General features: G+C 49.7%; 1 protein-coding gene across 2 annotated transcripts in view; it reads right to left on the bottom strand.

Moving 5' to 3' along the window:
• Window positions 1-21,773, bottom strand: part of GPBP1L1 (GC-rich promoter binding protein 1 like 1) — a 602,443-nt gene that overhangs the window by 208,436 nt on the left and 372,234 nt on the right. For both annotated transcript variants that reach the window (XM_069642387.1, XM_069642388.1), the window contains exon 8: window positions 16,176-16,316. In XM_069642387.1, coding sequence (XP_069498488.1) covers window positions 16,176-16,316 — 141 coding nt within the window. The remainder of the gene's footprint in view (window positions 1-16,175; window positions 16,317-21,773) is intronic.

Raw genomic sequence — 21,773 nt, forward strand, 5'->3', positions numbered from 1 at the left:
GGTTGGGTTAATGGGGTCTGTATCCTGATGCCAGGTTTGATGTCAAGTACTTCTGGTCCCGTTCTGCCTGTATCCCTGTGGGTGGGGTTGTTGCGGGTTGCTTATGGTCCATCTCGCTGTGCCGGTGCTGCCCTGATCCATTTTTATCGTAGTGGGTATTGTATGGAGTGCTTATCATCTCCTATGATGGAGCGATAGGTGTGTCTGAACCTTTCTTTGGGTGTGGAACTGAGTTGGTACTATCTTTTCTTTTGTTATGTAATGTGGCCCTAGTCGGCTGAGGCTTTGAATGGTTCGGGGTCGGAGTGCTGTTGGGGGTGCGTCCTAGTGAATCTGTCTAAGCCAGCCTGTGTATTCAGTCGTTAGTTTCCTCCTGTCATGACTATCTTTAGTTGGTTCTTTGGTTTCCTTGTGCTTCCCACTGTAGCTTGGTGGACATTTTGAAGTGTAGGTGCTTATTTTGTTTCTCACACTCTAGATTGGTGCCAATGGTACAGGGGTTCCTGTTCCCTTGCTATCTGCTGTGATTAGGTCTGTAGTGGGTGGTTATGGTTGTGTGTGTGCCCCTGTGGCCAGGCTTTCTAGTTACGATGTGAAGAGCCAAGTTTTGAGTAGTTTCCTGATGTGAAGTGAAGAAGAAATTGTAGCTGGCTTCACTCTAGGTGCAGCGTTGCAGACCCCGATTCCTGCTCCTTGGTCGTGGTGACGTAAGGTGGGGATGTCTGGCCGGCTTCTGCGGCAGCACTTGGGAGAAGGGGTCGGCAGCAATGGATTCAGCTCACTTCAGCGGCTCTTTGTGGTTTTGGAACCTTTTTCTTAGTGTCAAGAAGAAACTAATATGGCTGGTTAGTCTCTTCAATTACTCTGAACTGTGGCGAAAGGACTTTTGGTGAATAATTCCTGCCCTTGGAGGTCCACAGGGATGCCTGCAAAGTTTCAGCTGGATTCAATCTTCGGACGACGGTGGACTCGATAATGGTCTAGGTACCCCAGATTTTGGGATTCTGCAGCTCAGGAAAGCCACAGCCAACTGTCGAATGGGCCAAAAGGAAGTTCTTCACCAGCCTAAGGGAGGACGTCTTCCTTGGAGGGTAATCCCCATCAATTAACGGGGACAACACAGCTGCATGGCTTCACTGGTGCTTTCATGGTCCAGTAAGAAGCTGCTGGCGTCTAGGCTCGTCGCATGTTTCGGATTCCTTGTTCCAGAGTTAAACTGACTGTAGTCCCAAAAACCTCGCCTTTTATGCAGGATTCCATTCATTCACGGTCATGGATCCGTCAATCACATGGGGGGGGGGGGGGCACAGCCAGCTGCCCAGTTAGAACCGGTTTCAACCAGCCATACCTACAGACAAAGGACATTGAGGTTTCAGGCTCCTCCCTCACTTCCTGCCTTCCCAGACACACTGAAGCCTTGGCAGGCTTCAAGGATGAAGCCCAGCAAAGGCAAAACTGACAAAAGGCTCAAATCGTTTCTGAAGGAGTAAATACCCAGAAGGAACTGGCAAATGAAAAAAAATTGCAAAAAAAAAAAAGAATACAGGGGCCATTTTGAGTGGCCACCTATGGGTGCTGTATTGCAACTGAGAAATCAGCCAACTGGTAACCTGCACAAAAGTTAGTAAAAAAGTAACCACTGCCAACAGCCATTTGCATTTGTCAGTGTAACAAAAAGTTACATGAGAAGTGGTATAAGGAGTTACTATGCAACTCCCAGCACCCCACATAAGGTGGTGTGTGCAGGACCCAGAAAAGAAAAGTTAAGATAGAAGAACAAGTTACTCTCTTACCTGGTAACGTTCTTTCGATGGGATGGCCCGACGACGTATTCCATTTCCATGACAGTAATCACCACAGCTGTGCTGCTTCAGAAAATTTTCGGCATCTGTGTTGATGACGTCGATACGCTGTCCTTGAGGGCCTCCGTCGAACCAACGTCACCAGATGTTGTAAGTAGGACGCACGACGCCCGTAGCCTCAGTTGTAGTTTTTTCCCCCAGAACGGCACCAAACTACTGCCAGTATGACCACAGAAAGCCTTGCTGAAACTTGAGCTGCAATCGCATAAGAAATTCTGTAGCGGGGCAGGTAGGGAGGGAGCAATAAGGAATACGTCGTCGGACCATCCCATCGAAAGAACATTACCAGGTAAGAGAGTAACTTGTTCTTCCTTCGAGGGGATTGGGTCCTTCGACGTATTCCATATCGATGACAGACTCCCAAAGCAGTACCAATGTAAGGCGGTGTGAAAAGAATTTAGAATATAGAAAGTTAGAATGTCCAATCAAATTGCAGAGTAAAGGACAGTCTTGCCAAAGGCCAGATCCTGCCCCATGGATGGCATCTAGGGAGTAGTGTCGTACAAAAGCATGGACCGAAGCCCAAGTGGCTACTTCACAGATGTTTTGAATAGGAACGCCCCTCTGCAGGGCAGTAGAAGCAGCCATACCCCTAGTAGAATGGGCCTGTAAGCCAACCGGAGGGTCCTTACCCGCCAAGCGGTAACATTCAGAAATTGCCAAGATAATCCATCTAGACAAAGTCTGCTTAGTAACAGACTGTCCCAAACACCTTCCAGCGTAACCTATAAAGCGCTGATCGTCCACTCTGACCCGGGAAATGCGTGAAATGTAGAAACTTAAAGCTCTCCTAGGATCCAACCAGGATGCGGAGGAGGATAAAATGCCGGAAGAATGACCTTCTGGCTTAAATGAAATTCCAAGACAACTTTCGGAAGAAAGGAAGGACGAACTCCAAGGATAACCCTGTCCTTCTGAAATACAGTAAAGGGTGGATTAACTGAAAGTGCCTGCAACTCACTCACTCTGCGAGCGGAAGTGACTGTAACTAGAAATACAGTTTTAAGGGTTAACAGTCTCAGACGACAAGAATGTAAAGGCTCAAATGGAGCACTCATTAGGAATTTTAGAACAAGGTTCAAATCCCAACCAGGCACCTGGAAAGGTGATGGCGCAAACACATTAGTGAGCCCTTTGAGAAACTGAGAAATTAAAGGAATTGTGAAATAAGAACACTTCTCCGATGAGTGCTTAAATATGGACAGCGCCGCCAGTTAACCTTTAGCGGTACCCCCTTGCAGGCCCTTGTGGGCTAACGAAAGCAAAAATGACAGAACCAAAGGAATGTCACGTGAAAAAGGATCCACATTCTTAACCCTGCACCAGTCGCAGAACTTTCTCCAACGGCAACAGTACAGGGACTTGGTTGCAGGCTGTCTGGCCGAAAGCAACTCCTCCATCACGTCTTCAGTGAGGTCCCAATACTTACACCTCAACCTTTCAGAAGCCAAGCGTGAAGGTTGAGGGATCCTACCTCTGGATGGAGAACCTGACCCCCCTTCCCGTGAGAGCCGATGGTCTTGGGAGCGAAGACGACGTGGAGGGCAGATGGACAAGTCGAGAAGGTCTGGGTACCATGTTCTCTGGGCCCATGCCGAAGCAATGAGGATCATCCTGGAACCGAACCACTGTAACCTCCGCAGCACTTGCGGGATGACAGGGACTGGAGGAAACGCATACAGCAGTGGGAAGGACCACTCCACCACAAACGCGTCGCCTAAGGCTCCTCTTGGAGGAAATTCCCACGAGCAGAACCTTTCGCACACTGGTTGACACTGGAGGAGAAGAGATCCACTTGAGGGGTCCCCCCAAAGGGCAAAGATCTCCAGGAGAATCTCCTGAGCAAGCTCCCACTTATGAGAGATTGGGCTCTGCCTGCTCAGTGCGTCCGCCGTCTCGTTTTCGTCTCCGGCCAGATGAACTGCTGAGATCGACATTTCCTGCTGGATGGCCCAGAACCAGAGCTGCATCGCCTCCCTGCACAGAGGAAGTGACCGTGCCCACCCCCCCTTTTTGTTGAGGGAGCGCATCGCCACTGTGTTGTCCGTCAGAATCAGGACATTCTTCCTCGAACAGTCGGAAGAAAAATGATGCAGTGCAAGCCTGACGGCTCTCAGCTCCAACAGATTGATATGGAGTTTGGACTCCGACGGAGACCAACGACCGCGGACTGTCAACTCGTTGGCATGCGCTCCCCATCCCGTGAGGGATGTGTTCGTCACTATCGTCACCTCTGGGCAGGGTAGCCAAAATGGAGCCCCCTCCCCACCCCCCCTCCCTCATCAGATTGCCATCGACGGCCCACCACATAAGGTCCTGGCCGACCGAGGGAGGCACCTGAACAGGGTCTGACATCCTGGCGGAGGACTGTGACCACTGCATCTTGAGAGCCCATTGCAGAGATCTCATCCGCAACCTGGCCTCTGGCACCAGAAGAATGCAGGATGCCATGAGGCCGAGCAACCTCAAGAACTCGAACGCTGGGAGACCATGGGCAGGCATGCTGAAACTCGTGCACCATCTGCTGAATGTGATTAGCCCTCACCTGGGGAGGAAAACACTGCCCCAGGGTTGTGTTGAGCACTGCTCCGATGTACTGGAGCTGCTGAGTTGGCGTCAAGTGGGACTTCTTTAAGTTGAGGGAGAAGCCCAGCTTGTGAAGGGAGTGGCAGGTGATGGACAGATGATCCAGGATTTGCTCGAGAGAGCACGCCCTGATCAACCAATTATCCAGGCAGGGGTAGTCCTGAAGTTGAAGGGCCTGGAGGACTTGAGACAGAGTAACCATCTTGAACTTGTCCTTCCTGAGGAGGGTGTTCAAACCGCGCAAGTCCATGATGGGTCTCAATCCCCCGTATTTCTTTGAAATTAAAAAAAAGGGGAATACCATCCCTTGTTCCTCTCGCTACAGGCACCAGTTCTATGACGCCTTTCTCCAGCAGGGGTTGTATTTCCTGCGCAAGGAGCAGATCCGGACTCTTCAAAGAGATTCCCTGGTGGATTGTCGCGAGGCCTCTGCCGGAAAGGAAGACAGTAGCCGTGGGCTATGATCTCCAGAACCCACACATTTGAAGTAATGGCACGCCACTCTACAAGATGCTGCGCCAGCCATCCCCCAACCGGCGAACCATGGGACATAGCCTCACGACTGCGCTGAAGCGTTTACGGCAGTGCCTGAAGGCAAAGCGGCAACTGTCCGAGAGGCTTTGGCACCTCGAGTACCCAGTTTTCCACCTCTGGTACTCCTACAGTGGCCCCTTTGACTTGCAGCTCCTCTCGATTTACCAAAAGATGGGTAACATCGAAAGGAACCACCCCTCCATTGCTGTCCCCTAAGACGAAAAGGCAGAGTTTGGCGAATTGCAGCGCTCAACGACTTTGCTGCAGCTTTCAATGTCTGCAACCTCTCAAGGCTTTCGTCAGCCTTGCTGCAAAAAAGATGTTCACCATCAAAGGGCAAGTTGGGGAGGCGGGCTTGCACATCCGGAGCAAACCGCGACTTCCGCAACCACACAAACCTGTGTATTACGGGGCTCGCCGCCATGGACTGGCTGACACAATCATCCATGTCCAGACCCGACTGAACGGACTCGCACATCCTTGCCATCCTGCACAATAGCAAGAAAACCATCCCGTTCCTCCCCTTTGGGAATATGTTCAGCTGCTAACGGAATACCGTTCCACAGAGTGTGCGTGAAACGTGACAAGGCACAAATGGAGTTGGCTGCCTGTAAAGCCATACCCCCCTGAAGAAAAGACTTTCTTCGCCCAGCCATCAAAACGCTCGTCGTCCCCATCAGGAGGGATGGTAGGGTATGACGCCTGCTTTGCTGGGGCCGTAGCCGCCTGCACCACCGAACTCTCCGGAGTGGGGTGCGTGGTCAAGTAGCAGGGGTCGCTACTGGCTGGGCAGTATTTTTGCGGCAAAGACATGCTCACTGCTGGGAGACACTCTGGAGCAGTCCAAGCTGCTGCCACCCTTCTCTGCAAGGCCATATGGAAGGACAGTACCGGGTCAGTTGGTGGGCCTTGGTCGAGGATATCCGTTAGGTCATCCTGCAGAAAATCCACTGGTGGCACTGACCACCCCAAGTATTCCGTGACCCTCGACATAAGGCGCCGGTACGAGGACTCGGCATGGGTGCCAGGCTCAGGCCTACAGAACTCCACCTCCGGAGAAGTGTCCAGACCGCTGGCATCGTGCAACGACTGAGGCAGGTCTTCAATCTGGCTATGACCAGACAAAATCTCGTCAGGTACCTCCTCAGGAACCAGCCCTTCCTCAGACCCCCTCATCCACCTCAGAAATATAATCCAGAGGCTGAAATGAGGGCACAGAAAAGGGGAAAAAGACATTTTTAGCCAGAGCCTTTCTAGGGGGTTCCACCGTGCCACGGGTTACCTCTGACAAAGCAGCCTCGAAAGACGTTGAGGGCATCGAAGGAATCGGCGCCGACGGCTTCGACAGTCCTCGAGGGCAAAGCCCAGAGCGTGTCCTTCGACAGCATGGGCGCCGATGGCGTTGACAGCTTCCTCGGGGGCAGAGCCTCGAGAGTCCCTCGATGACTTCAGCGCCAAAGATGTCGATGTCTTCGTCGAAGACCTCACAGGCTCCGACGGTCTCGAGGGCATCAAGGACCGGGACCTGGAATGGGCATGTCTAGAGCGACCATCCTTTTCCGACCGGGACCTCCAAGGTGCCCGGAGATTGCGACGACCGCTCGAGCCCGAAGGCGTCCATGTGGCATCTCTAGCACGGTCACGGCTGGTGCCTCGATGGCGCCGACAGACCGGAGCCCTGAGACTGAAAAATCGCCAACATCTCCTGCCGAAATGAATCCCATTCCGCACGAGTGGAATGCTTGTTCGGACAAGCTACCCGCCGACTGGTAGAGTCCTCTGACGAGGACAGGGAAGGCGACTGATGCCGGCACTTCCGTGCCTCGAAGAGGCAGAGGAATGGCAGGACCTACTCCTGGACCAAGACCCTCCCCGGACCTACGGTGACGAAACAATCGCCCCTCGAATCGTCACTCGAAAGCCCAGTGGATCTCTACTTCCGGGGCTTGGCCACCTTACCTACAGAAAGCTTCTTACGCTCCCGCAAGGCCTTCGATGTAAGCGACTGGCAGTCTACACAGCCATCCGTGTCGTTGTCCTCCCCGAGGCACCAGAGAGAGGCGGTGTGCGAATCCGTCAACGACATCTTGGACCCGCAGTCCCGACATTTCTTAAAACCCGGCCACGGGGTGGAAGAAGACATCATGGAAATCTTCACAACAAACAAGTTCGAAGAACCGAAAGAACAGAACACAGAAGATCTCCGAGATCTCCGAGAAGAGCGCCGAGATCTCTGAAGCGAACAAGTTCACGGAAAAAATGGAACTGAGGCTACGGGCATCGTGCGTCCTACTTATAACATCCGGTGACGTCGGCTCGACGGAGGCCCTCGAGGACAGCGTAGCGAGGACATTGACGCAGAAAATTTTCCGGTGCAGCACAGCTGTGGTGATTACCGTCATAGATATGGAATACGTCTGAGGACCCAATCCCCTCGTAGTTAGCTCACTATTCTTGGGAACTGTAGTTTTCACAAGAAAATGTATTTAAACAAAGTCGTCCAAGGGACTTTTCAGTGACACTGTACATAGGGTGCTCGGTGTTAAGGAGAATTCTAATGTATGTGCTACATCCATTCAATCTAAGACCCCCAGCTGCTTTGCTGGACTTTAGGACTTTCCATTTACTCTGGAGTAAAACCGCCTTTTTTACTCAGTCTCGCACATGGTTAGACCAGATTTGGATTATAAATCCTCGTTTTGGAGTCTGACAAACTCCATAGGCATCTACCTTTTGTAAGGCAACAGCACCTTTTGTGCAGTGTCAGAGAAATTATTTAGATTTATCTTATGGTTTAAATACCTTGGGTGGGTGGCGTGGCTAACCGCCATGTGAAGAGGATGCGTCTTGGGTGAGCTCCATGCGATGTGTCCACTATAAGCTGTGTTTCATGCACCACAGAAGCACTAGAAGCCCGTGAGCTACCATACTTGTCGCAGACAACATCAGGAAGCTCAGAGAGGAGTTTTGTGACCGAGAGCGCCCTGCGGGTATCAAGACACCTTGCGAAGTGACACCACGGAGCCGTGCCAAAAATGGCCGCTCCCATGCATTAGCCCGCGTAACATTGCGAGTGCCGAAACTGTGCTGCGGCCCCAGCCCGCTACCTGCCGAGCGGGCCAGAGGCCCACGAGCGGTGGCAGCGTCCAAAGAGGGCGCGCACTGCCCTGATCTGGGAGCGGGAGAGAGACACTCATAGATCTGGACCGGCAGAGGACCGCGGCGGAAGAGGCAACATCCGGGGAGCGTGGAGAGGTGGATGAGCGAGGGCGGCGCAGTGACCAGTCTGCCGCGTGATGGGCCTGCAGAGTCGCCACTGGGGACCCGCTCCGGAAAGGGACGGATAAAGCGATTGAGAGCTGAGGCAAGCGAGGAACAGTAGAGGTGAGCGGTGGGGAGATCGCCCAGTGCATTGACTGTGCACCGGAGGCCCCGCAGCCGAGGCGCCACCCGACCCCCCCAGTGCTGAGCGCACACACTGGGACCCGCAACGGAGAACAAGCACGAACGTACGCCGACAGCCGAGCGGCCTGCCCTGGACACTGATAAGTGGCCCCCCGTTGAACAGACCCCCTGACCCCTGGGACCCAGCGAAGATAGGAGCTACTCTGCTTGCACTGGACCACTGAAACGGCATTAGCAGGACAGGCAACATTAAAAGAGCACGGAAGGGCCATAGGGCCCACACTACAGGACCTTGCCAGAAGGAGCACGCTTATAAGACACCACATAGCGCTGCCATAGCGGGAGCAACAGCAGTGGGTACGAGAGCCTGCATTGCCCCGCAACCACGCTAACCTGAACGTCAACACAAGCCTACACCTGGGATAACTAGAATCTCTAATCTGGCTGGGAGATCATCGAAAGGGGCAAGGGCCAAACAGTGCCAAACCACCATGGACATCTACACTGCCGGAGGACCTGAAACCACAAATAAGAACCTCCGAGGCGCTGCCAGATCCCCCTGAAGGGACAGCCGAACCAAGCAACACCCAGATCCTGGAGGCCATCAAAATGTTCCAAACAATGGAAAATAAAAATCGACGCAGTGGCCCTAGATCTGGGCCTACTACGACAAGACGTTCGCTCCCTGGCCTGCAGGACCTAAACACTGGAAGTCCAGGACCGAGAAAACACGGAGACTAAAAGGCAGCTCCTAAAAGATGTGGACGTGCTGCAGCAAAGGGTGAAGGACCTGGAGGACAGGGCTGAGGACGATGAAGGGCGGGCACGCCAGAATAACAGACTTTTGGGCTTGCCGGAGGGCATCGATGGGTCCGACCACACGAACTACATGGAGAACCTCTTGCTACAGGAGATAGGTGCTGAGAAACTCTCGAAAGGCTTCACAATTCAAAGATCCCACTGATCTCTCACCAAAAAACTGCCCCCTGGCAGCCCGCCTAGACCGATGATAGCAAAAATGCTTAACTACAGGGACCGAGAGACTAATCTGGCCTACTCCGGATCGGGTGGCCAAATACAGAGAGAGACTGCGAAAATAGCCATCTACCCGGACTATACCTTCCAGGTCCAGATGAGGCGGGCACAATTCATTTACACCAAAGCCAGACTGAAAAAGGCCGGACTGCGGTATATGCTCTTAGACCCGGCAAGACTAAAGGTGATACATAACAAGTCCCTTTTGTTTGACACCCCGGCAGAGGCCCGAGAATGGATGGATGGTGAGCAGCTCCCAGACGCTGACGAGAAAAGGCAGAGGCCGCGGAGAGTCATAGTACAGGGCTGCATGCAGGACCTTTACCCCATAATGGCACACTAACAAAATGGCTGAACTTAAGCGCAGCTGGAATGATCCCTCAGAGCGACACCGAAGATTAACATCCCTCTATCCCCAGAACTTATCGGGGTATATATACCCGACCGCAGAGCACCAGGAGACCATGTGCGGTCAAACGAAGCGGAACCGGGATAGTCATAACGAGGGAAACCTTGCAGGACCTGGTCTTAGTTTGGGGTGTTTAAAGTTATGGGGGGAGGGAAAGTGGGAGTTGGCACTAAAGTTGGGGACCTGAATGGGGAAACACTAAGACCACACACCGCTTTCATAAACAGCACGTCGAAAGAACAGCCTTGAGAGATGCCTCGCTGAAATGTCCAATCATCCGGCACCCATGGCTGACAAAATTAAAATGACATGGAACTTCAGAGGCATGAATAGCTTTATTAAGCAACACCCCATCCACGCACATTTAAAAAGGTGCAAGGTTGGGATCGCCACGCTCCAAGAGACCCACCAAAATGCTCAAAAACTCGAAGCAATAGCCAAGATCTGGCGGGGAACTTTAATAGGATCCTCTTACACCTCCTATGCTAGAGGGGTCCTGATTTTGATCAGCCTGACCATCCCCCACAAGTTAATAGGCACCAAAACAGACGAGGGGAGGATGGCGCAGGCACATGGCACCATAGAGGGAAAAGAGGTATGTCTAATCAGCACCTACGCACACAACCATGATGCTATAGTCTTTTCGCTCACTATACTCACGGCTTAGCCCTTACAGAAAGAGCACCATGATATGGGGGGGGAGATCACAACTGCACTCTTGATCCCCGAAAGGACAGATCAGACGACAAACACACCCGCCCATCCCCTCCTGCCAAAATCCTAACTACACTAACGCACCAGCTCCTACTCCCCACTGCATGCATTCCACACCAGGCTAGATTACATATTCATGAGCCAAGAGCAACAAGCCACGTTTGGGGATGCACACCATCTGCCCAGGGTGCTATCTGACCATTCTCCGTTGGCAATTAGCTGGGAAGTGTTCCCACCCAGGCCTCCAATCCCCACTTGGAGGCTCAGAAGCGAGGCTCTGCTCGACACAGCCTTCCGCGAGCATATAAGGCAAAGCACAGAGGAAATATTGGCAGTCAAACCTAAACAGCATGAGGCACATAGGTACGGTGTGGGAGGCATTTAAGGTGGTCATAAGGGGAGAAATGATTGCAACTGTGGGAGGTGCCCAGAGATCCATCATAGCCTCATTAGAACGCACCAAAAGAGCTGGGAGATTCGGAAGGGAGGGCCAACTCAACCCCAGAACATTTGCAGAGGGAGATTGACCTTCGACAAACCTGCCCATCACAATGGGAGACCCTCGGGGAAATTAAGTTACGCGAAACACACAGAGAACCCATGCCCTGGGGGATAAACCCGGGAAATTATTAGCATGGCTTTATGAGAGGGAAACCCCCCAGACACCTATCTGTCACATTCGCAAACCAGACGGCACTACAGCACACACACAGACAGAAATAAACTCGGTCTTCTCTGAGTTCTACCAAGACCTCTACTCCAGCTCCACATCCCCCATGGAAATCGAAATAGACTATGTCTTGGACATTAAGCTACCCAAACTTGACACGCAGATGGCAGAAGCCCTGGATGACCCCATCACCCCTGATGAGGTGCTGGCAACCATTAGAACCCTGCCGTCAGGGAAATCCCCAGCCACACATGGCCTCCCGGGGGAGTTCTACAAAGCATACAAGAAGACCCTAGCCCCATTACTGGCCCAAGTGTTCAATGAGGCTTACGAAAATGGTGCCCTCCCAGAAACCATGAGGGAGGCGGTTATCATTCCCCTACTAAAACCCGGGAAGGACTGTGCGGAGTGCGGCTCATACAGGCCCCTCTCCATGTTGAATGTAGATAAGAACCTAACGGCCCTGCTAGCGCAGAGATTGCATAGAGTAATCCCCCTATTAATACATCAGGACCAAACGGGCTATGTGCCCGGGCGCTCCATCTCAGAAAACCTGCCTTCTTGAAATGGTCCCACCTATCATACACTAACTCCACCGCCAGGGTACACACAAATAAAACATACTTTTTTTTAATATAGGTAAGATGGGCCCTCTACAGGGGTATGCGACAAGGATGCCTGCTATCCCCTTGTTATACATCATGGCCATTGAACCCGTAGCAGTTTACCTACAGCAGTAATACAGGGATGGGGGCATTGAGATAGTCGGCGTAAACCACCTCATCTCAATGTACACTGAAGGCATGCTTCTTTATCTACACAATCCTGTACACATACTGCCATACATCCTAGAAACATTAAACTGATTCCACAGATGCGCGGGGATCCAGATTAACAAGGACAAGTCTTGCCTCTACCCTCTTGCTGCACTATGCAGCAACGAAACTGGACCCCCTCCCCCACTCCTGGCCCTCCAATGGAGGACAACCTCCTTCAAATACTTGGGAATTACTATACATCGAAACCCCAAAACTGAACACATCCTCAATACGGTAAGAGCCAAGGTCGCCCTGGAGAAATCAATGGACTTCTGGGGGAAACTAGTGACCTCGGTGGCAGGGAGGGCTGGTCTCCTCAAAATGGTGGTGCTGCCCCGGCTACTACACAATTTCACCAATGTCCCATTTAATACCCCCCCCCCTCCATTCTTCAGGAAAATAAACAAGCTTTGCAGACTGTTCTACAGAGATAGTACAGACACCCTATAAAGGGGAGGCATGAAAGTCCCCAATTGTGAAAGATACTACTTGGCGAGTCAACAAACATGTAGTGAAGTGGATGGCGGATGAAACCACAACAGAAACCCGACTCTTACAACTGGCCCTGCCTCGGCTACTACTTAGGGCCCTACTCTGGGTCCCGACTGCTGCACTGCAAAACAGCCCATACCTGGTTAGCTGGGGACCCAGCTCTGGAGACGTGCCTGCAGGACTGAGAGTGGAAAACCTGTACTCTCCCCAAATCCCCATAGCAGCAATCATGGCAAATAGACCCTGGGGACAAACGGAAACGCGTAGCCAAATGGGAGCCCCATGGTGTGGCGACACTGGGGGACCTGATACAAGAACAAGAGATCCTAACGTTCGCTGAACTCAATGAGGCCACGGGACTGCCGACAGGGCAGTTCTTGCTCCATAGAGCTGTGGTGCAGAGAACGGTGGACAGATGGCCAGAAGATACAAGCCTGGTAACAGAACACAAGGTCATCGAAACCATGCTAAACGCGGCTGAAGGGGTTCAGGAAACCTCACGACTTTATGAGGCACTAACGGAGGGCACGACCAGAAACTAACTCAAATGCAAGGCGAAGTGGGAGAACGAACTGGGCCTAGCATTTGATAAGGAATGGGAGAAAATACCCACTACTAAAAAAAGATCTCCAGGAACGCCCGCTTGCAACTCATTCAGTTTTACATAACTAATAAGAGCATATCTAACGCCAGAAGCTATCTCAAGGTTTGGGGGAGCAGGTATTCAGGTATGCCCCAAATGTAACGAACCTAGGGCGCCAATGTCTCGCATGTTCTGGGGATGTCCAGTGATACGGGAGTTTTGGACGCAAGTTGCAGCAAAAGTGGCAGGGGCGGGCGTCGACGTGGAGGTGCAAACACCGGTGGCTTGCATCTTGGGCAGATACAAACGAAGCAGGAAAAACAAGCCTTTAAATAAGCTCAAGGAACTAATATACATAACAGCGAAAAGGCGCATAGCCATGGGATGGAAGAGCCCGAAAAACCCAAACGTGGCACAGTGGTGGGGGGGACTTCCTGAGGTGGGTGAAAGCCGAAACCGGAGCATGGGAGACTGCGCTACAGGAACAGAGGCTGGACACCAGCGGAAACCTGCACCGATGGGTGGCGCCGACTGTGCCTTTGCTCCATCCCTGCACGGAGGACACTACCTCAGACGACCCAGGCAGCCCAAGCTTGAAAGCTGGCACAGCGAGGTCTGGTGAACAAGCTGTGGTCTTTGGGGGCCGGGAAGGAGGAGAGGAAAATCAATGATGAGCGTATTATGATTGTTGCATTGATAATGTTGGAAGTTTGGTTATATTGTTAAACCAAAAATTTAAATACCTTTTCTTGTGTGAGCTACTGTTCCCAAGAAGAGTAAAGTGAAAATGACTTCACTAATCTTTTCTCTTTGTGGGTCTAGCACACACAATCTTATGTTGCGTGCTGGGGGGTTACCTAGTAGACCCTTATCCTACATGCTCATGTAAACTAATGTATATTACCCTCCCAACTTTAAATGGCTGGTGGTTGTGGTTTAATTTTCCTACCATTCTGCTTTTCTACAGCAGGCTGAAACCTCAGCTGCAGTATAGCACCCATGAGTCATTATTTTGTCAAAATGGCACTGATCGACTTATTTTTGCCATTTTCTGTTTGTGAGGTCTTTACTGGGTTTTACTCCCTTTGAGCGCTTTGTTTTGCCTTTGGCAGGCATCAGCCCTGAAGCCCGCCTCTGGCTCCAGTGTCTAGAAAGGCAGGATGTGAGGGAATCGCCCGAAACTCCCCTGTCCTTTGTCTCTAGGTGTGCCTGAAATCAAACATTCCTGATTGGCTGGCTGTCCTTTTAGGAAAGGCTGTGCATGAATGGGAGAAACCTGCTTTAAACAGAGAGGGTTTTGGGACTCGAGGCAGAGTCGACTACTGGGAGAGACACCCGACTAGAAAACCGTGAACGAAGCTTGTTGCATCCTCCTGAACCTTTGCATTGCCTGGTGAAGCCCTGCTGCTGTGCCGAAACTTTTCTGATCGACAAGAGAAGCTCCGGAAGGGACAACTTTATCCCTTGGGTTCATGGGACCAACTAACCCCGAGACGAACTCCACTGGACCATCTTCCTGGATTGTTCTTGCAGCAGCAAAGTTGTACAGCCAGAGTGGCAGGGGTCGAGAAAACCATAGTCTAGTGCAACGTCTGCAATCTGGCCAAAAGCTCCAGGAGTCTCCCAAGGACAATCCAGAAGCAGGACAACCAAAGCGCGAGTCCCCTCGCCAGAGTGCATGACCCAAGGAATGAAGAAGCCCAACCGGTATCCAAGATCCGCGGTGGTGCTGTTCACAGAGCGCTGAAACCGTGAAGTGCCGTGATCCTAAAAGAGCCATAGCTGCCGACGACCTCCAAACTGCTGCCCCAGGACCCCTACAGATGACCTCCCTCTTGTCCCCACGACAGAGGCTCAGGAACCCAGGGTCTGCACCGCTGCAACAGGACAGCCACCCGCTGGATCACCCTTCAAACCAGAGGTACTGTTTGGACTTGCCGTACTTATCTCAGTGTCTTTTTGAACTGTGCTTTTCTCAGTTGAGACTTTCAGTGGCTTACCTTAGAGTTGATTACAACTCTGCTTTTCACAGGCCTAACAGCTTGTAACCCTACAAGTGATTTCTACAAAACTAACTTTGGGCAAGACTTTTCTTATCTAAGAAGTGACTCCGCTCCATAGACTGTGCTCCAATTGACTGATATTTCTGGGAAAGGCTAGTCTAGACTTCACTGGCAGATTTAAGTATACTAACTTGCCCTGAGAATCTGTTTAACATTTTCCTTCCTCTAGCCTTTCCTTTCTGCAACCTCAGACTCTGCAAAGTATAACTAGTCATATATACATGCCATTACTGTCCTTGTGAACAAAGTCCGCGTGTAGGAATTGTGTAAAAAGCATATCTAAAGTGTATCCACTAACTTGTGCTGATTCTGGAACAGTATTTTAAAAGTATATTCGTTACCCATCTTGCCCTTTTTAAAGAAAGCTTCTTTAAAAATTGATGTTAAATAACTTTTATAACTGAAACCTTAAGTATAAGTGTTAGTTGGCTACTTATATTTGCTAATTTCATTGTTACAGCTCACATTTACCCCTCTTGAGAAAGGCACACTACCAACTTGTGTGGTAAAGACGAATAGAAAAGGGGGGTTACCCAATACCAAGCAGATAAGTGTTGTGTAGTATCACACAGTGTTACTACATCAATTCTTAGCTAACCGGGTATCACAGAGCAAAAAGCAGACGGCCGTATTAAACATGTGGAGTTTACCAGTCTCCATAACAGTAAAAATACAAATCCCAATCCGAGAAAAAGAATGGGTGAGTGGTAAAAAGATACAAGAGATTTTAAAAAAAGTGCAAGTCCAGCAAAAGTGTTGGGAGTCTCAGGTGGAAGGGAATTAGCCCAGAAACTGAAAATGCCCCTTAACAGGAGGTCACCCGTGATTGGCTAGCAAAGCAGCAGATAGACAGTAGAATTGAGAGTCAGAGAAAAATTACCAAGTCTGCCAACTAAAAACGTAATTAATGCCAAATTGCTACGCTGAATGCAAGGTCATGCACAAGAATGCTAAGGCAATTCACAAGAGACAACGCAAGCACTGATATGAACTATAGAGCTTACCTCTTTTGGGGAGGAGTGTACAGAAATTGGTGCCTGCACTGCTGGTTTGGTTACTGACAAAGGACTGGTGAAGGCTGAGTCGCGGCTGGAGAAAAATGAAATTTGTTTTGATTCCCTCCCATTGGATTTCCAGGGACCTGCCTGATAAAGTGCCAGAATAAACAGTAAGTGCAATTGCAGATTGTCATTCACTTATAAATATCAAGGACAGATATTTGAAGCAGTCAACATGGAAAGGTTACTAGTTAACCATCATGGGCATTTCCAGTGTCCTCAAAATGTACTTTACTCAGCATAGCATGCGTCAATCCAGGTCAATCTCCCACACAATGCCTGTCTTTTAATGCGTGCGAGTTGCATTGGTGCTCATTTGCTGGCGCCAGCGCAACCAGAGAAAATAAACAAATATTTAAGGAAATGGGTTTATTTTAAAATTTTTAAAAAATCAGCAATTTTTTATTGCCTCTTTAAATGTTACAATGTTTATTTCTAAATATCCCTTACAATATATATTTTAGTCCTAATAAGTAGGTTACACTTTGCTTACTGAGCAAACAACCAAAACATAGATTAACCATATCTATTTTATGAAAGATTATCACTGCAGGATGGACAATATGGAATAAGTCTATTGTACTTTTTGCAATAGCCCTAATGGCACCAGTGAGGGGTCCGGTCTGTTTTCCATAAAACCAAAGAGAATTTTGGGTATTGCATCATATAGTAAGAGACAGACAACAGACTTAAGTTCAAACAAACCATATTTATTAACTTAAATGTTGGTATGGTAGAAAGCCTAACTTGCCCTCTACTAAGGTGGGATTGCCCTACCTAAACAAAACATAGGAAAGTCTGAGTGAAAGAGTCCAACTTAAAAACCTATCTGTGTCCAAAACCTACACTTGCCCTCACAACTTAAGCTAAACAGTGTATAGAGATGTCAATCATAGAAATCGTGATCAACGCAAAGTGCTGGGCCTCTTTCAGCTCCCAAATTATCTTCAACTTCCCTTCCCCAAGTTCAAGTAAGTTGCACAAAAAGTCTCTAGGATTTACCATGTTCAAGTTCAAATAGTTCAGCAAATTCCTTCGGGCTCCCATCCCCTCAACCCCCAAAGTTCAAAGTAATACAACTCAAACCAAAGAGGTCCTGATGCACTTTCCTCAAGGCAGTAGTTCTAGTTCATCAAGTCTCTGAATTCCCTTCCCCATCGTTGGGGAGAATGTTCATTTGTGCGATTTCCTCCCACCTTAGAGACCCCCAACTCCCTTGTTGGGCTTAGGACTTTTTAATTTTAACTGAGTGTGACCTTGTTCTCACTCCCTTGTGTGTTTTTCCCTGACCAGGAGTTTGTGTTCACTATCTTTGGAGTCTGACAAACTCCATTGGCATCCGCTTTCTGTATAGTGACACAGCACCCTCAGTGCAGTGTCACTGAGAAATCCTTTGGATTTCGCTTAAGGTTTAAATACCTTTTTTCTTGGGTAAACTACTGTTCCCAAGAAGAGTAAAGTGAAATTGATCTAACTTACCTTTTTACTTTGTAGGTCCAGCACACACCATCTTATGATAAGATATGGCATTTATAACGCGCCTCTACACAAGTGTTTCAAGGCACGTGGAGTGCTGGGGGTTTAACTAGTAGCCCCTTATCCTATTTTTTCTGGTATCATTTTTTGTTACCCTCACTACTTTAAATGGCTGGTGGCAGTGGATGACAATGCATTACTTACAACCATCAGAAATGCTTTTACGGTATCTGCTTAGATTCACATGCTGTGCATAGGTCCGACATCCAGTGGTCACTGCAGAGTATTGCATTTTGTTTTTCGTAGTCGAAAAGGGGACATCGACAAGGCGTGTCTGTAACACTATCCCTATAGTGACGTGCGTTGTACCCATAATCCCTCACGCGTCGAGGTCCCTCTGTTTGTATTTTTCTGCCCTAAGGGAGCCTTCTAGACGTGAGTGAGTACAGAAAAGAGATATAGAAAAGGATGTCTATGTTCCTTCCATCCGAGCGGGGAGGAAGGGTGGGCGCATGTGAATCTAAGCAGATACAACCATCAGAAATGCTTTTACGGTAAGTAATGCATTGTCTTCTGATGTTTGTTAATCTGCTTAGAATCACATGCTGTGCATAGACTAGCAAGCAGTACCCGGAGTTGGAGGTGGGTTGTGAGAAGGAACAGTAGAGAAAAGATGTCTTAATACTGCTTGTCCCACCTGGGGCCAGTGCCTCGAGTAGAGTGTGCTCTTGGCTTGAAGGGTAGTTCTCTCTTAGCAAGAGTGTAACAGAGTGATGCATTGTACAATCCATCTAGATATAGTGGATTTTGAAACTGCATCTCCTTCTCTTCCTGCTGCCACCGAGACAAAGAACTGATTAGTCTTTCTCAGTGGACTAGTTCTTTCCATGTAAAACATGACAGCTCTGCGCACATCAAGTGTATGCAGGCTTTTTTCTCCTAGATTTGAAGGATTTTGAAAGAACGTTGGTAGTTCTATAGACTGGATGACATGAAATTTGGAGATGAATTTCGGTGCGAACCTTGGGTGTGAGTGTGTGTAGAACCACTTTATCCTTGTGAACTGTTACAAAGGGGTCTAAAACCGAAAGGGCCTGTAGTTCACTTACTCTCCTAATGGAGGTAATAGCGATTAGGAAAGCAGTCTTAAGAGTGAGATCTTTAAGAGTTGCCTTGTGCATGGGTTCAAAGGGTGACCCCATGAGCCTGGTGAGTACCACATTTAGATCCCAGCCAGGAGCTGGGTTTGCTATTGGAGGGTGTATTCTCTTTACCCCTTCCATGAAGGCTTTGATTACTGGGATCTTCCACCACGATACTTTGAGTTGTGAAGTGGTGTAAGCCGAAAGCGCTGCCAGGTGTACTTTAATAGAATTGAATACTAGACCCGAGTTCAGTAAATAGGTCAGGTACAGAATAATTTGTGTGGGAGAACAGTCAACGGGGTTGATACTCTTCCCTCTACACCAGATGACAAATCTTTTGCATTTTCTAGAATAGCAGTGACGAGTGTTAGGCTTTCTGGCCTCTCTGAGGATGTCCATGCACCTCTGTGGAAGTTGTAAATGTCCAAATTCTATGACCTCGGGAGCCAGGCTGCTAAGTTCAAGGTCTGAGGGCATGGGTGCAGTGTCCTGCCCCTGTCTTGTGACAGCATGTTGTACGGGCAGGGCAGTCTCACTTGAGGAGATAGAGACATCTTCAACAAGTGAGCGAACCATGGCTGTCGGGCCAACATAGGGGCCACCAGTATCATGGTAACTTGTTCCTGGTGCATCTTGTGCACTATCTTGTTGCGAAGGGGAGTCGGGGAAAAAGCGTAAACAAATTTCCCTGACCATGGAATCGATAGACCGTTCCCCTTGGACTGGTTCTGGGGGTACCTGGAGGCGTAATCTTGGCATTGAGAGTTTTCCAGAGTTGCGAACAGGTCTATTTCTGGGAAACCCCACTGTGTGAAGACGTCGAAGACGAGGTCTTCTTGTAACCGCCATTCATACTCTATGGGCAGGGGGAAGTCTCTGCTGAGTTGGTCTGCTAGCAGATTGAGTTCCCCTGGTACATGTGATAGTAGGAACATGTGTTTGAGAGCCCACTTCCAGATGTTCTGGGACAGCTTGGACAGTCCTGGAGAGTGAGTGCCCCCTTGCTTGTTGAGGTAGTACATGGCTGTGGTGCTGTCTGTGAGGACCATCACTGTCTTTCCTTGTAGGTCTTCCTGAAAGGCTTTCAGTGCTTTGAACACCGCTAGTAGTTCCTGCAGGTTTATATGCTTGGATGCTAAGCTCGGAGTCCACGCTCCGTGAGCAGTCTGATGGGATACGTGAGCCCCCCATCCTGTAAGGGATGAGTCTGTGGTTAGAGTGGCTTCCACTGCGGATGTGGCAAAAGTTTTCCCTAATAACAGGTTTTCTTTTGTCCACCACCGTAGCAAGAGAACCAAGGCCTGCGAGACCACCACTAGATCGTCCCATTGTCCGCTGGCCTGACACCACTGGCTGTTGAGCCACTCTTGCATTGGGCGCAGGCGCGCGTGAGGTACCAAATAAATACATGACGCCATCATCCCTAGCAAGTGCATTGCTTTGCGTACCGTCACCTCTCGACCTGCCACATAATGGGGGATCTGAAACAGCATGTTTTGGACCCTCTCGTTGGAGGGGAAGACGAGGCCGTCCTTTGTTCGAATTAGATCCCCTAGGAATTGTTTGATTTGGCTGGGGTCTAAGCTGGACTTCTTTTCGTTGATGGAGAAGCCCAGTTGGAACAAAAGGTCTACAGTCTTTTGGGTATTGGAGAAGCATGTTTCGTAAGAATCCCCTGTTATGAGCCAGTCGTCGAGGTAAGGGTATACCGGGATGGATAACCTGTGCAGGTGGGCCACTGCCAGTACTTTCGTGAATACCCTTGGTGCAGATGCTACCCCGAAGGGTAGTACTCTGAACTGATAGTGTTTGTTCTCTATCTTGAACCTGAGGTATTTTCTGTGCGCTGGCAACATTAAAATATGAAAGTATGCATCTTTCATGTCTAGTGTTGTCATGTAATCCCCTTGTGATAAGTGGGATTACTTCCTGCAAGGTCACCATACCAAACTTTTGGGGTTTGACAAACTTGTTCGCTGGGCGCAGATCTAATACAGGGCGCATGGTTAAGTCCTTTTTGGGTACAAGGAAGTACACTGAATAAATACCTTCTGTTACCTGAGATAGAGGGACAGCCTCTATAGCTTCTTTTTTCAGTAGCTCTTCTACTTCTTGAAGAAGAATGGTGAGGTGTTCCGGTGTCATGAGTCGGTTCCGTGGGGGTCTGTACTTCGGGGGAACCGTTGAATTTGATGCAGTATCCGTGGGCTATGGTGGATAATACCCAGCGGTCTGACGATATTCCCTCCCATGCTGAAAGGAACGATGTTAGCCGGCCCCCGACCGGTGATGCATGGGAGGGGACCCGAATCTTCAGGTCATTTGTTGGTATTGGGCGTGGAGTTGCGACCTCTTCCTCTGCCACGGCGTTGGCCTCTTTGACTGAACTGGGTGTTGTTACCCTGGTTAGAGGGCCAGTTGGTAGCAGAGTAAAATTGCTGTTGGTTTTGCTGCTGGCGTTGGCCACGAAAGGAGCGTCTATTGCCATAGCCGCGTCTGTCAGGGGGCCTAGAAATTTGGTCAAGAATCTTGATGGTATCAAACTCTTTCTTCGCATGTTCTAGGGCCTCATCAACTGCTTTCCCAAACAGATGTGTTTGTTCTATGGGCTTATTTATCAGGGAAGCCTGGGTTTCCGGCTTAAATCCCGAATTGCGCAGCCAGACATGGCGTTTGAGAAGTATTCCCTGAACCAGGGAACGGCCAACCGTCTCTGCGGCATCTAAGGTGTTCTTTACGATGCCCTGATTTACAAGAGTTCCCTCTGAAATTGTAGCTAACAGGCATGAACGCAGGGGTTCTGGTGCGTCCTCTGCTTCACTGCGCAGCTTGCTCCACTGTGCATCTGCGTAGCTAGCTAGTAGGAAATTGTTATTTGCAATCCTAGTTGAAAAGGCGGCGGATGTCGTGATTCTCTTCCCAA

The sequence above is a fragment of the Ambystoma mexicanum genome, chromosome 1q (genome assembly GCF_040938575.1).
Source record: "Ambystoma mexicanum isolate Mex_15411 chromosome 1q, UKY_AmexF1_1, whole genome shotgun sequence".
In the NCBI taxonomy this organism is placed as follows: domain Eukaryota; kingdom Metazoa; phylum Chordata; class Amphibia; order Caudata; family Ambystomatidae; genus Ambystoma; species Ambystoma mexicanum.